Source organism: Corvus kubaryi, unplaced genomic scaffold (genome assembly GCF_017639235.1).
Source record: "Corvus kubaryi isolate FWS band 111438036 unplaced genomic scaffold, C.kubaryi_AGA036_p1.0 65039, whole genome shotgun sequence".
Classification (NCBI taxonomy): Eukaryota; Metazoa; Chordata; class Aves; order Passeriformes; family Corvidae; genus Corvus; species Corvus kubaryi.
This window is the reverse complement of record NW_024581714.1, coordinates 1-15,497: the sequence shown is the minus strand read 5'-3', so window position 1 is coordinate 15,497 and position 15,497 is coordinate 1. Positions and strand designations below refer to the sequence as shown.

At 45.1% G+C, this 15,497-nt stretch overlaps 1 protein-coding gene across 3 annotated transcripts; it reads right to left on the bottom strand.

Moving 5' to 3' along the window:
- Window positions 1-2,286: 2,286 nt before the first annotated feature.
- On the bottom strand, window positions 2,287-15,480 carry LOC121672918 (serine/threonine-protein kinase SIK2). Of its 3 annotated transcripts, XM_042045838.1 has the most exons (13): window positions 15,185-15,480; window positions 14,276-14,392; window positions 11,563-11,626; window positions 11,206-11,367; window positions 10,797-10,921; window positions 10,559-10,682; window positions 9,399-9,622; window positions 9,018-9,167; window positions 8,292-8,414; window positions 7,823-8,048; window positions 6,862-7,137; window positions 6,109-6,340; window positions 2,287-5,332 (listed from the first exon to the last, which is right to left on the bottom strand). In XM_042045838.1, the coding sequence occupies exons 1-13, from the start codon at window positions 15,335-15,337 to the stop codon at window positions 4,912-4,914; spliced, it is 2,397 nt and encodes a 798-aa protein (XP_041901772.1). In that variant the 5' UTR covers window positions 15,338-15,480; the 3' UTR covers window positions 2,287-4,911. The 3 variants fall into 3 exon arrangements, with proteins under 3 accessions (XP_041901772.1, XP_041901773.1, XP_041901775.1); XM_042045839.1 differs by lacking the exon at window positions 14,276-14,392 and having other exon boundaries at window positions 15,185-15,470; XM_042045841.1 differs by lacking the exon at window positions 6,109-6,340 and having other exon boundaries at window positions 4,984-5,332.
- Window positions 15,481-15,497: the final 17 nt, after the last annotated feature.

Below are 15,497 nucleotides of genomic sequence, written 5' to 3'. Positions count from 1 at the left end.
CACTATCACTGAAAAAGACAGATGACATAAGATGTTTATTAAGAGATCGGAATTTATTGCAGGTGATGGTCAAGTTTGTTCACCTCACATGAAAGTTTTATCTCTGGCAGGTGCTAATTTCTGATGCCTTGGGAGAAAGTCGTTACTGTCCTAAGAATCTATCATGCCCCTGGCAGTCTGTACCAAAGACCAGCTCCTTCCTGATCTCCCACAGCTGCTCTGCTAAACCCATAAACCGTGACAGTGGATTACCTTTATCATTGATTTAACTGTCACCACTAAAAGTAGTTAGCAGTCATGAAATAAGCCAGCAAGCACATTTGAAGCAATGTCCTCCCGAGGCACATATTTCCTTTTATCAGTCTTAAATGAATTCTCCTTCATTGCGTGACGTGTGCCTTATTCTCACTTTGCAGGATGAGCAAAAAGGAAGCACCGATCACTTTCCATCTCCTGCACCATAATTTCGTTCGCTCAACTGCTCTCCCTTCTGCTGCTTCCCCCTTCCAGCTGACACAGGCCAGGGTTACACAACCATGGCTTTTGCCATGAGGGATTCCTTTCCTCGCTGAGCTGTGGCTGCTGTGCTGGGCAGAAGGAGAAAGCCGTGGGGATGAGTTATGGATCAGGAGGAGAGGGGCAGGTGAGAATCCCTTGCTCCCGTGGCTGGACCACACTGGCACCAGAGTGCTCGGCTGGGTGTCTGTGCTCAGCCTGCTCAGTGCAAAAACAGCCTGTGTTTTTCACTGCCACCAGTCTGGCATCTCCTGCCAGCTCTAGGCATTTCCTTTCTGAAGGAAAAAACAACCAAGGTTTGATCATTCACTTCTGGAGTCGTGCTAAACTTGTCAGCATCTGTTCCATCTGAACGGTGGGGGAAAAACACCAGTCCTGGACTGGGAGAGAAAGGGAAGGTACCAAGTTGTAATGTGAGAAATGAAGGCAAGAAAAACAGCATCTTGAGAGATGTTAAAGACAAAAACAAATGCTGGGAACAGGAGCAGAGACAGATTTCAGAGGAAAGGAAGGAAGACAGTGACTAAAGCACCAAGAGTGAAAACAGTGCACACATGGAAACTGAGTCCAAACTCCCAGGGTTTCTTTGTACTTGTTTTTCCTACCATTTCACAGAAATCATGATGCTGGCGGGATCCCTCTATACCCAAGGGTCAGTGATGTCAATGAAAGTTGGTGGAGCTGCACTGATTTGTATCCATTAAGAAGCAACTTTCTCAAATTTCCCAGAATTACTGGAGTTTAAAATAATGCCCTGAGAACCCAGCTGAAAACAACGGTTGGGATTATCCTTAAGCCAGGTCACACTAAAACCTAATTAAAGATAATTTAGAATGCGTCCATTATTTTTTAAGAGTTGCAAAATTCCTAACTTTGGATGGTCACATTGAAAACACAACCCTGTAAAAACACGTGCATGACACTTTTCTACCAGTTCAGGAGTCACAGCAAATGCACAAAGAGCTCTACAAACTCCAGCTCAGCAAACAACTACTTCAGAAAGCAAATTAAGTAAGTATTATCTCTGTTTTCCCCCAAGCTTCTGTTTAACTTTTTGGATTTACCTTTCCATCACTCTCCCTTTCCTCTGAAATGCGATAGGTGGATTTTAAAATAAAAACTTCAGAATAGAAAAAAATAAGAGGGAAAATTGATCTTTAATTTCTTTTTTAAAAACACTATTGTTTGTTGTTTGGTTTGGGTTTGTTGTTTTTTTTTTTTTACTGTTTGTCAGGTCAAACCAAAGCTTGTCAATACTCAGGGGTCTCTTTGCAGACGAAACCCCTCCTTGCTCTCATTGTGAGTGCACAAGCCGAATACAAAGCCTTTTCAGTAACTTTTTAAACTCAAGTTATATTTCACAAGAGACAACCCACCCTGCCCCTTGAATCCCTCCCTCCTCCCCTTTGCTCTCTTTCAGTAACTGCCTTGATCTGGCTGGGGCTGTCTCAGCTGAAGGTGACACGGAGGCAGTGCCCATCTGGTAACACTCAGCCACGCCGGGCCACCCTCACTGCCCAGACCTCTGGTGCTGCTGCATTTCATAACCCGATTACCACAGACTTGGGTTAAATTCAGACAGATTGCCTACCAGCAAAAGGCTCAATATCCCATTATCAGATTTGTGAGCCCGCCATCCCTCTTCATTTAGGATGTAATAGAAAGTGTCAGCAGTGTCCTATGGACTTCGGCTTGAAAATGAGTCTTGACTATGCAAATCGTAAGTGCATTGGGTGAAGATACTCCACAGAATCACATGCAGGACAACAATTTTAAAACAGTTTTTTATTTAAATATTAAATAAAACACATCAACTAATCATTTTGGTGTACACCTCTCATTTTAACATAAGAAATAAAATGATTGTTCAGTCATGATAAAAAATAAACTATACATCTCAATTAAACCAATCACGTAGTGTCTTTAAATACCCTATTGCATTGCAGTCTGCAGAACAGCACTGTCAAGATATCTACAAAAAAACCCCAGACTTTTAAAATGACCTCTTCTGCTCCAGCAATAATTCCAAAGAGGTTCTACAGCAATTGGAAAAGAAAAAAAAAAAAATACTATGAAAGTAAAGTGCTTGTCATTGCTCAGGACAGGAAACAAAAGAATCTGTGGCCTTTAGATCCCTGGCATTAAACAAAACACAAATTGAGGAGGAAATTCTGTGGTTTAAGTACGTGTGCTACCGCTTACAAAACTGAAGGCCAAATTGCTGCTTTGTGACAAGTTGGCTTCTTCTTGCCCTCCTCTCCAGCCATCTCCATGCAATCTCTTTTTTGGGATGGGTTTTTTGGGGGGGGTGTTGTTTGGCTTTTTTCTTTTAAACCCACACTACAAATGAGCATGAGACTTTGGTGTTTTCTCTGCTGCAAGGCACCACTCATTAACAGGAGTTCAACTCGAGCAATTTTCTGTCACTTTGAAGCTTCCAGACCACGGAGCAGCAGTGGCAAGCTGGAGATGCACCAATACAGACACACAGACACAACACACAGATGAAGAGGTCATTTATGGAGAGCCACAGACAGAGCCACACGACATCTTCAACCCTTCCTACTCCCACCAATTAACCTGGTCAATCTTTGGCTTTTTTTTTTTTCCTTAAAAAAACCCAAAAACAACTAAACAAACCAAACAAAAAAGAAAACCCAAAAAAAAAAAAAAACCAAAACAAGTCTCTATATTATTTGCAAATGTGTAATACTGCAGGTTGCATGAAGCCAAGGTAACTTGAAGGCACCCTGTGTCACACTAGGGAGATGGGTCCTTTAAGCATTTAGACAGAACACAGCCATGCTCTGACACTCGGATGGCAGCTCCCAGCCAAGCTGTCTCACTGCCTGCTCACCTGCTTCCAAAGTTTGCATGCCCTCCCCAACTCGTGTCTGTAGGAGCACAGCCTGTCCTCCCCTCTAGACCTCAGCATAACCTCCAATGACACCAACAGAAGTCATGGTCTGCCTCGGCAGGGGAGTTGGGGTTTATACCAGAAACACAACAGAAGCATATTACAAAATATAAAAAATAACTAGTGTTATATTGTTTTCTGCTTCCTATTTATATACATATACAGCATTAAAAACCATACGAAAAACACCCATCTAATCCAAAACCTCGTTTTGCTAATATGCCAAAAAACAAAAACCAACTAAAAACAAACACCCAAAGATTGTGCTGTTTTACTCACTTTTAATACAGTTTTGTTCAGAAAAAGCTGTACTCTGTTAGAGTAGAATTCTGTTCTAGCCTATTCCTTTTGTCTTTGTCAGTATATAATTATAACCTCAATATTGCACATTTCCCCAAGAGTCAGTTCTGTTTGGACCCTGATAATGAAATGCATAAAAACATAATTAGCAGCGGAAATAACGATGTGCAGCACTAAGAAATACCCCTCAGGCAACTTTGTAGGCAACCTCCAGAAGGGCTTTTTAAAAAGAAAACCCTTCCCATTACCCCACAGGTGCTGCTGCTTCCCTCCTCAGTGCCTCGGCAAGAATATGAACAAACTTAGAGTTTATAAAGAGATTCCTAAAGATTACCCCGACCAACAAAATATAGGCATGTGTGCACCTGTGTGGATGTACACACTCCCAAACAAACATCCCTGCAAAAGACCAGGCATTATGCAATTTGGATCCTCATTACCAAGGGATACATTTCCAATAGTTACTGCTTCTGTACTAATTAGAAGGGCATGCTAAGCTTTTCCAGCTGATGTATCAAGCAAGAAGTTCACAGTTTTCATTTAAAGTATGTGTAACTGGGAGGTGTGGAATGGGGATGTTGGTTCCTTTAAATAAAATGAGCGTTAACAGGAGGGAAAAGGAAAAACAACAAATGGCAATGCTTCCATTTTTGTCTCCTATGAATGCATAATGCTTCATGCCACTGGTTTTCTGTTTATTTTCTTTAAAAGAGGTAATCATCGTCACAAACCCATAAATGAATATTGTGAGAAAGGGAGGCTCTGGTCCCTTCTTTGAAAAGCCTCTCCCTGCTGTGTCACCACTACTGACAGCTGCTAATCTTGCATAACAGCAGAGCTGTATTGGTCTGACTTGAGTACAGTACCGAAGAGTTCTTCCCCAACCACATCCCTCCCTGCCCCCACAAATGCCCCACCCATCTGCCCCATCATTATTTTTTCCTTTAAAAAAAAAAAAAAATCAGTTTCTATTCGTATTTGTTCAGTGCAAGAATAGTAGAAGCAAAAAGACATACATATTGCTTGTTTCAGTCCTATAAAGTTGCCAGCTTTCTGAGCCAGACAGCCTCTTCACATACTTCCAAATTTATTGCTTCTGAGAGTCACTCGTCCCCACGCCGCCAGCCAGCCACGGAACAGTGCTGAAAGTTCCCCGCAACGAGAGCAGCCTGAAGCTCTCACTTGACCAGCACAAACTTCCCCAGCTGGCTGGAAGTCAGGTCCTCCATCTCACAGTCCCCGTGCTGCAGAGCGACGGCGTCGTAGCTCGGGGACGGCGCGGAGAAGCTCTGCTGCGGGGAGAAGGTGGCGGCGAGCGGGGGGACACTGCTGCTGATGTACAGGTGAGTGTCCAGCAGGTGAGCGGCCGACGACACCGGAGACACACTCACGCCAAAGAAATGAGGTTGGAGCAGTTGGCTGCTGCCAGCAAAGGCCAGCTCAAACGAGTTCTCTCTTTGCAGCTCTGACAGCAGAATGGAGTTGGAGGCTTTGCAGGTACCTGGCCCGTCAGAGGAGGGGATGCCACTTGCTGCAGATGTCTGGGAAGTCTGGGGACAAGCTGTTTGGAGTAGTTGGTGATGCTGGAACTGGAGCATTCTGGACAAAATCCAAGGGGGAAGAGGTTAATTTGCATTGCTAGGATAATTTCATGCTTTATTCCTTCCTTTCTTGCCCCTAACCTTGATCATAACTTTCCCCTTTGTTCCCTTCTCTCGATCAAACCCCTCCTTACCCCAGCCAGTACAATCAAAGCAAGCTGCCCATGCCAGGTTTTTCCTCATTCTGTAGAGGGCAACTATCACAACCAAGTTTATCTGGTCACGATTTGGCCACCTAATAATAGATGTTCTAGAGACAATGCGTGCAGATAAACCGGAAGCTCAATTTTCCATCTTGCTTCTCTGGGAACGAAGAGGTGCCACCACACATGACATTTGAGGCCACTGGAACTGTGCCTCCTTTGTGGGCTGTAACTTTTCCAAATTACAAGGTCTCGCTTCCTTGCCATGGGAAAATTACAGGAGGAGGCAGAGGAGGAAAGAAGTCATTCCCAAAACTAACAAAGAAAAACACAGCTTGCAGTAGGGAGAAGCAATGTTTTCCCCCACACTACCAAACTGCTTCTCAATTCAGCAACCTCCAAATATTTGGACATCGAGATTTTTGAGTGGAATTGCACATCCTGTGTTACATGTGCCAGGGCAGGAAGCCACAAAGGAAGCCAAGCAGTTTACCCACTGCCACACAGAAAAGATGGAGCACAGGAGCCCCCAGTGACCAAACCCCCAACCTCTTTTGTTGTGTTTACCCCTCCTTGCTTACCCCTAACCCAAAGTAAACCCAACGAAAAGACAGCAAAGCTCCTCCCTCACCTCTGCTGCTGCAGCACCTCCTCCAGGAGGCTTCTCCCCTCTCTGCTGCTCCCACTGCTGCTGTACATGCAGGTGTTGGGCTGTGTGTGCTGGAAAGGGCTCATGGCACTCCTTGCTGCCCGAGAGGAGGAGGACTGACACACCTGCCGAGCAAAGCCTTTGATTTTATTCAAGCCAAGGAACCCCTTGGCTCGAGCATTCTTCCGCAGCTGCTGCCTAAAAGCCTTCAAGCCTGTGGGACACGAGGAAAAGAAATGCACTTTAATCCTCCTCAGCGTTTGCCTACAGTACAGATCAGCCTTTCTGGGCACTGCCCTCCTGGGTGTGAGAACTGGGCTACAAGAGACTCCAGTTCACGTTCACCCTCTGCCTGGTGGTCAGAACAGGATTTAGGGAATGGAACAGGGACTGGGACAGCTGCACCCTTGTGCGGATGAACATGCACAGCAAAGGAAAAGCCGGAGAGAAATCGTGACGTTGTGCACTCCATATTTTAGGAGGAAGGTGGAGCCTGCCATCCCACTCACGGCAGCAGAAATATCTCCATGGGCAGGCTGCATCAGTGTCTGGGAACCTTTCCTCCAGGCACCTTCCTCAGGGCATCCCACCCTCCCTCAGGGCCCGGGAAGACAAGAGGCAGAATATCCAGGTGTCCGGCCTCAGCGTGGGCAGCAAGTCTCCCTGCACCCTACCCTTTCCCAGTGGCTGTTGGGAGGGTGCAATTCCTCAGCAACAAAGTCAGGAAGACATTACCTTGAGTTAATGAGGTATCAGATGCTCTCCTTCCTTCTTGGAAGCTGACAGGCAGGAGAGAAGCACCTCCCATGCAGCCCTGGGCTTGTAACACGGGAGCGTCAGACTGGGAAGCGAGGAAAGGCGACGTCATCCTCGCTGTGGCCGGGCTCCCCGTCATTACTTGACCTGCCAAACAGCTGCTCAGGGCCACTGAGCTGTCATTTGAAGATGAAGTAAGGCAGCTGTCTGAACTAGTTCCCTCTGTGGGGCTGGCAGAGGAGGAAATGACTATACCTATGGAGGGGAAGGAAGGAGAGAGAGAACATTCCCAAGATGAGTCCAGGAAGGAACAAACATGACATCAGAGCCTTCTGCCCACCTACACTGGCACTGATAAACAGCCGCAAGCTGGAGAGGTGTGCAGCAACTCGTGTTGTCCCAGGGCTTGACTCCAGCAAGGGGTCACCAACAAATAACCTCAGTTTGGGCTCTTGTCCAGCTGGCAGGGCTCTGCCAGCAACGCCAGCATCACCAGGCTGTGCTGGATCAGGCACAGAGCATTTCTTTAGCACAACCAGGATTATTGTTTTGTGAACAGTTGTGCTTATTGGCTGGTTCACAGGGTCTGCGTATGTACCAAACACGATTAGTGAGAAGAAGTTTTTTGTTAAATTCAGGTACTTTCTCCTCCCCCAGTACAACAGCGGAAGCAAGCAGGCCAGGTTTGTGTCCTGCTTGTGAGCACACTCCCCTCTGAAGAGATCTAGATGAAATACAACAGTACAACTTCTCTTCCCTAAGGGCCCTGCTTACCTGTAGGAAGACAGAACTGGGGAGGGCAGACCTCTTTTCTAGGCTTTCCTACCCCAGCCAAGGTAAAATCAGCACATCCTCCTTCATCATTTGGGCTCTATGGCACTCCTCCTCTGCTCTTTTCCTCTGCCTACAGACACCCTTCATCTCTCCCAGACTTACTTACATGGAGGGACGTGCTGGTAGAAATGGGTGGTCACTTCAGCCAGGGTGTGCCTCCTGCTGGTGTTGCTGGGGATGCAGATGGGGTGGTCATATGCCTTAATTTCATCCTCCAGCTCCTTCTCTTGCCTCACTTCCTCACTGATGGTGGTCTCCAGCAGGCTGTTTGGGGAGATGGAGCGGTTCCGGAAGAGCCCATTGAAGTTGGTATCCACAGGGAAGAACACAGGCTGGAAAACATGCCAGATCACAGACTTCAGGGTCTTTTGCTCATTTCTGAACTGCCTTTTAATACTCTCCACAATTCTGTGGCATGTCTTCAGTAGGAATATTGTTTGAGAGGCTATGGTGACACCATGCCCAAATGCCAAACAAAACGTAGGAGGGAGACAACAACAGTCACAAACATTGTTTTGGATTGGCAGAACAGCGGAAAAAAAGAAGCAATGCACAGTTTAGCTGGGAACACCAACCTGTAATGGGTTGCTTATGTCACAGTCCATTTCAGCCTGCAAGGATGGCTGAATCAGGCTCTGAGGTTGCTGGTAAAGCAGAGATGATCGAAGGGTTTCACTAGTGAGACTGTCCTGAGGCATCTGGAGAGAGAGCAATGCACAGAAGCCATCACACACACTGCTCCACATGACTTTTCAGATACTGGAGAGTCACAGAATCTCAGAGCTACCTTCCCTGCAAGCTTTCTCCTCATGCTTTCTATGAAAACGAACAAAGCTAATCCATCAATGCCAACACAAACACAGAACTCCTCCTCCTAAGTTAGGCAATTTAACTGGAAGTGCAATTTGCAAAGGCACCCAAACCACACTTTAAAGAGGGTGGGGGCGAAGAAAATAAAAAGAATGTCAGAAAAACACATTAAATGACTCATGGAGTTCTTCCGAGGAACCTACAGGATATGCAACAAAGAAGCATAACCAAGCCATGCCTAAGAGGGCAGATTTCCATGAGAAGTCTAATCTTGTGGCTCATTATTGACCTGCACTGGAGGCAGACTATTCTTTGGACCATGACATGACCCGCGGTCACTTCCTAGGAAACAGGGCATTAATATTCACTCAGCCTCCTGCTGAAGAACAGCAGGCTGTGTCCTGTCAGAGAGCACCACTGCCAGAACTGGTTTTCAGAAGCCTGGCAGTTACACAGAAAGGAGATCCAAAGGCCCCGGTGCCTCTCCTCACCTCAGTGTTGGTGATCTCGGAGCTCCTGGGCCGCGGCTGCCGGCCGGCTGCCGGCCGAGTGGACACCTGGCTGCTCCGGTACTCCTTGAGGCGCTCCAGGAGCAGGTAATAAATGGCAGCAAAATGGTTGTAGCTGCTGTTCTGCAGAGACTGGAAGACATTGGAAGGGCCTTCTGAGTTACAGGTAACTCAGGAGATAAGCAGCCAAAACTCATCACTAAGGGCTCAGGGTAGCACGCTCAAAAAAAAAAGCAAAATCCAGAAGGGCGGTGAAGATTTTATGCTGTGACACCAGATTAAGGCCAGTCACTAAATGACACATGACTGCACCACTGGCATTCCGGTAGCCACTGAAGAAGAATCTAAAGGGCAAGAACTCACCTCTACAGTCCTCTGCCTGTCAATGCCAAGGGTTTGCATGATCCCGAGGACCTGCTCGTTGTAGTCGCCCAGGTTGGAGTTGTAGTTTTGCATGGAGAAGGACAAGGACTGCTGCTGCTGAAGGGTGGGGTCAGCCTGCATCCACCTGTGCTGCTTTATTTGGGAGATGGTTATCCGCTTGGTTGGGTCCACAACCAGCATCCGTCGGATTAGTGTTTCACAGTCTGGGTGACAAAGACAAACTCATGAGCAAGGGGTAAAAATAACATCCCAGCCCCAGGTCACTGCTAACAACACTTCCCAGCAAGTTTAAGATGCCTATTAAAACAGGAATTAAAGGTTTAGGAGTGGCTGATGCCTGATCTGACTATCAAATATTCCAGACAGCACAAGAGATGTCCACATACATATCATAAAAACAACACCTCACTGCAGGAAATGAAGCTGTACTGGATATCAGGTGGCCTTGCACCTCGTACAAGAGCTGGTTTTCAGAGGATGCAGGTTTAATGGCATTACATCTACATAAAATAGGTCAGAATGTAGTACAGAACCCCATCCCATACAACTTCCTGGTCCATATATACTGCTGATTTACTTGTAACCAGGAAATAAAGCTATTCATGGCTACAATTGATAAACTTCAGACTTCAGCAGATAATCTCCACGTGACAACAGAGGCACATTCACTCGGTTTTGAAACCAAATCAGAGAGAGGTGATAACACTCTTCAGTTTCATGTTTCTCATCAGACTGTTGGAGTTCTCAGGAAACACTGCGAAGTCCCACTATTTCTGCTCTCCTTGGCAGCACAGCCACACTGGAATACACCCTTTCTGCATAGCTAAAATACCTTAGGAGAACTACACCCATCTCAGCACTGTAGCCTAGTCTCATTAAAACCCCATTTTCTCTCTTTTCTGAGTGATTATTTCTCCAGCTAGGGTGTCAAGTATCTTTGTAAATCCATAGGGATACTCAAAGAAAGGAAACTACAGCCTTTTGGATGCACCATAAAGCAGATCCCAGAAAAGAAAACGTGTTCTGCCCTACAGAAACTACTGAATATATAAAGACAAAGTAATTGCCAGTTGCAAACAGGACAGCTACTCCTTTATAGCACCTGTTCTAACATTAAGGATCTGAAAAAAAAAAAGCACCTTCAGACATGAAGTACGGGATGCGGAACCGCCCCTCCAGCACTCTCTGCCTCAGGGTTGGTAAATTGGGTCCATCAAAAGGCAGAGAACCGCAGACAAGGACATACAGAACCACCCCAAGGCTCTGCCAATAGAAAACAGCACAGCACATGAGTGACTCCAGGAAAAATGACGATTTTGAAGGCCCACAGACCCTCACAAAGTGTGAAATGCAGGTTCTGAGGAAGAGCAAGCTCACCCATATATCAAGGTGAGGTCCTTCGTATTCTTTGCCTTCAAAAACTTCTGGAGCTGCGTAGGGTGGGCTTCCACACCAAGTGGAGAGGGGCTCTCCCGACTTGTAGAAGTTTCCAAAGCCAAAGTCTGAAACAAAGGTGAAAATCTGGGGTAAGAAAACAACACTCGACCACTAATATTTCAGAAGTAGCAGAAAATGGATAGAAAGGAACAGATGTGTTGCTTTGTTTTCTGCCCATTCATTTAAGCTATTCCCTTCAGTTCACAAAATCTGTTCTGAGAAATATCTGTGACTACTGTTTCATTTTCAGTTACACAAACACAAATACACTTCTAGGATCATCCTAGGGAGACCCAATGTGACTACATGCCTGATGTTCTTTATGAAGTGACCTCCTGTTTCCTATTACCTGCTAATTTGATATTCATGTTAGCATCTAGCAGGAGGTTCTCTGTTTTGAGATCCCTGTGCACAATGTGGTGGCTGTGACAATATTCCACCGCTGAGAGAATCTGCCAGAACTTCTTCCGCGCTTCGCTCTCGCTCAAGTGCCCATTGGAGGTCAGGTGATCTGCAAGACAAAATCAGAGAGGATGTAGAAACACCCCCAGGAAATTTTTCATAATCCTGCAGGTGCTGCACTTGCTGTTTGACAGCTGACAGCACAAGCCCTGGGTTTTAAATCAGAATATGTCTGTTAATCAGGAATGACAAAGGCATGGTTTCTAAATCTAAGGAACTGTGAGCTCCATCAGTGAGGACTTACCAAACATTTCTCCATTCTTTGCAAACTCAGTAACAATATACAGCATATCCTTTGTCTCCATAACCTGTGAAGTCACAAGAAGACACGATTAAAAAAAAAAAAGCAGAGCTCTATAGTTTCATTTATTCTTCTGTGTGAATTCTCAAATATATCCATTCAAATTTATATTTGCTGCAGCAGCTGGCAGTAAAGGCATCTAATATTGCACCACAGTTCTCTTTCCAGGCAAACTGGTAATGATAAAGATAACAAATCAAGGCTTATGTGCCTACATTATACAATGGTTTCCCAGGCCATTGTTCTTCTCACCATTACCATGCTACCTAATCTCCATAAGATAGTAGACGAGTGTTTAGATAATTTTATACACTCCCCTTTTGTTATATATAGTTTTTTGCATATATAGTTTTACAATTAATGTGACATACTTTGAACATGCAAAGACACTTAAAAGTTTATCTAAAGTCGTCTTTGTCTCAAGGCTGGTGGGGGCTCAGATCAGCAGAGAGACCTGCAACCGGGACAAAGCAAGAAGTGGTATCAGATCCCCTGCTCCTGTTTGGAGTTGGCTGGGACATGGGGAGCCTCCTGTGCAAGTGATAACAGGCTGCTGTTTGTGTAACAGCAGTGCTTGATGCACATCAACACCTGTCAATATATTGCCTATCAATCTAGTATCAACTTGCTTTGATATTTCACAATTTTTGCCTTTGAAGGGAAAAAAAAAAAGAACTAAAATCCAAACAATGAATGAGAAATGTTGAGCATTTCGAGGTTCATCTTCAGTTACCACAGCACATCTTTCAAATGTTGCATTTCAGATTTTGGAATACAACATTTCCCTGGAAACATTTCCCTCTCAAGGAGCAGATATTTTGTTTTGGAAGGAGGAGGCTCACAACAGGTTAACAATCCAAAAAACCTCAATTCTACTTCAAAGGCTGTAACTTCCAGGCTCCCAACATGTAACCTTTTTCAAAGACTCTTTCCTCCCCTCACTACAAGTACACACAGACATGAAATGAAAATAAACAAACAAGGAGCAAAGGAAGAGAGGTTCCCAGTTTAAAAAACTGAAGGAAAGTGTTCTGGGAAAGTTGCCAGCTGGATGCAATTAAGACGCGGTGCTGAAACTAAAACAATGATGAAATAATAATACAAGAACACACACCCTACATTGGTATGTCATCTAATTCCATCCCTGCTTCTCAGCCTCCACCAAACAGGTAAAGCATCAGTTACAACAACAAAGAAAAGAAAACTTTACTGAAAAGAAATTATGGTCCACTACCAACGTCATTTGCTGCATCAAGTGAAGTGGTTCAACGAGATGGAATTTAACCTGCTTTTCTAAACGCTCTGCAACAGTATTTTCACCCACATCATTCCACTGAAATGAACTGAACCAAACTGTTAGAATGTTTCTGTATGTCCTATACTGCCCCATGGGCACCCCTGACGTCAGCTGTTAACACAGAATCATTTTTGTTATGATGGGTAACACTATAAATACAAACACTTCATGTGTGTCAAGGTCTTTCAAATAATGCCTTTCCTAAGCACCTGCCTTACTGGCTCTTCAGCCATACATGTTAATTAAACTTTTTTGTTCTTTTTTTTTTTCTTCTTTTCTTTTTTTTTGTAAGCCAACAAACCCAGCAGTAAGATTCCAGCTGATAATACTGTTTACTACTGCACACGGACTTTCAGACCTGCTGCTTCATCCATCTCCACCTTTCCTCCCCGTGCCCTTTTAGACAGGTCCAGAGAGACTGATACCTCTGCCCTGCTCATGGCAGGGGCTTGCACCAGATGACCTTTAAAGGTCCCTTCCAACCCAAACTGTTCTGTCATCTTCTTCCTAAATCCACATGGCATTATTTGAGATGATTAAGAGGAACGTACACCAAAGGCTACTTAGATCTAACATTTAGAATTTGCAAAGCAGTCCTTGCTCACAAGGCAAGTGTGATCCTGTTTTCTGCACAACACATTCATTTGTTCCTACGGTTAAAAATATCCATCAGTGCAGAAACTGAACAAATCTAAGCCAAAATTCATGCTGTGAAACTCTGCAGGGGAAAGATACTTAAAATTCACTTTACAAACTACACAAACTGGAACAGAACAACCAAACAGGTAATTTTTTGCCATATTCTAAGATACCAACATTTACCACCTTTTCCTTTTTCACTAATCGAATTCTTTGATTAAATTTCCACTTAGACTTCCTACTTAGATTAATTTGGTTTAATTATTGGTGATTTTAAACCCCTTCCGGTTAACTTTAGTTAACTTTAAATCCCTTCCCTTCAACTTCAGTGCTTCCCTCTCTACCACCAAACGTGAGTTTAAGTCTTCCTCTTATCTAATGCACATAAGAAGTTCCAGTCCTCTAAACTGGGAAAAGCAGAGGAGACAGGAAAGGCAAGTTAACCATATAAGTTCAGATAACCCATTCCTCAATCTGAAACAAACGTCAGCCTGGTTTCAATTGTCAATTTACAGTGCATTTTGTCAAAAAGCTGTCTAATGTACCAGAATCTTGTTCAAAGAATGAAGAACCACTTTGAAGACACCCAGTTTATTTCTATTGCTTTTCAAAAAGAATTTCAATAGCATTCTCTGCAAATATTGGATATAAAAATCACCTGCAAGAGAAGACCACAAGCGTATTTTATCTACGTGCTGCGCTTCAAAGCTGAACTCTTACCTGATATAACTTGATAATGTGGGGATGATTCAAAAGCTTCATTATCTGAACTTCTCTATAAATCTTCTCCAGGTTGCTTGGATCTAACCTTGTTTTGTCTATTATTTTTATTGCAACCTGCAAATTTAAATAATACAAACCCAGACATTACAAAACAGGTACTCTCACTGTTAAAATATCTTAAAAACAACCAAAAAAAAATACACACCCCAGCACAAACACATCACTCACAAAATCCAAGTAAAGTAGCTTTTAAAGTAGCTTTCAAAGTACGGACTTGACAAAGCTGATTCTGTTTTTCTGAACCGCACAGAATTCGCGGAACAGAATGTTTTCGTTTTTCTTTTCTACGTCAAAGGATTACACGTAAGGTAGCGAACACAACTGCAGAAATTAGCACTGGACAGGATTCCGTAAATCTTTTAATCCGTCCCATACCAGTGAAAAACAGATTCCTGTAACAGACTATCTCCTACTGTAGCGGCTGAGGCGATTCTGACATGCACTATAAGTATAAATACGGCTGCACGCCCATGAAAAAATTATTTCTGCAAATAACACCCCAAGTCCTTTGTTCTTGAAGAACACTGAATGAAAAAAAATAACCCAAAACATCTCAAGTCTTCAAGAGATCCTTTATTTGCAGGGCATTTTTAGCAAACTAAGAGTAACTCCACGAAGCTACAGTAGCACTCAGAACTGCGGGCGCTGGGCTGGGTTTTTTTGCATATATTCTTGCTGAGTTTTAATTTTACCTAGCGGGAAAACTTGCAGCCCCTGCGAACCGCGGCATCACCGGGGGCGTGCGAAGGAAGCAGAGCCCGCGGGGCTGCGCGGAGCCGCCGCGCTCCCTCCCCGCGCCCCGCCAGCGTTTCGGTCACCCAACAGAGCTGCCCCCTCTTCACCCACCTGCGTTTTGGTCACCCTGTGCCGGGCCAGCTTGACCACGGCGAAATTGCCTTTCCCCAGGGTCCTCTCGATGTCGTAGAAGCCGACTCGCAGGGGCCGCTGCTGGCCGTGCGCGGCCGCGGGCGCCGAGGCGAACTCGGACATGATCACCATGGCTCAGGCGGGGGGCGGGCAGCGCTGGCCGCGCCTCAGGACGGGAGCATCCGCGCAGCACCTGCACGGACACGGCACCGCAGCGCCCGTCAGCCGCGCTCCGCCGGCCCTGCCCGCCCCGTCCGCGCCGCCGCCGGCCCCGCTCCCCCCGCGGCCGCGC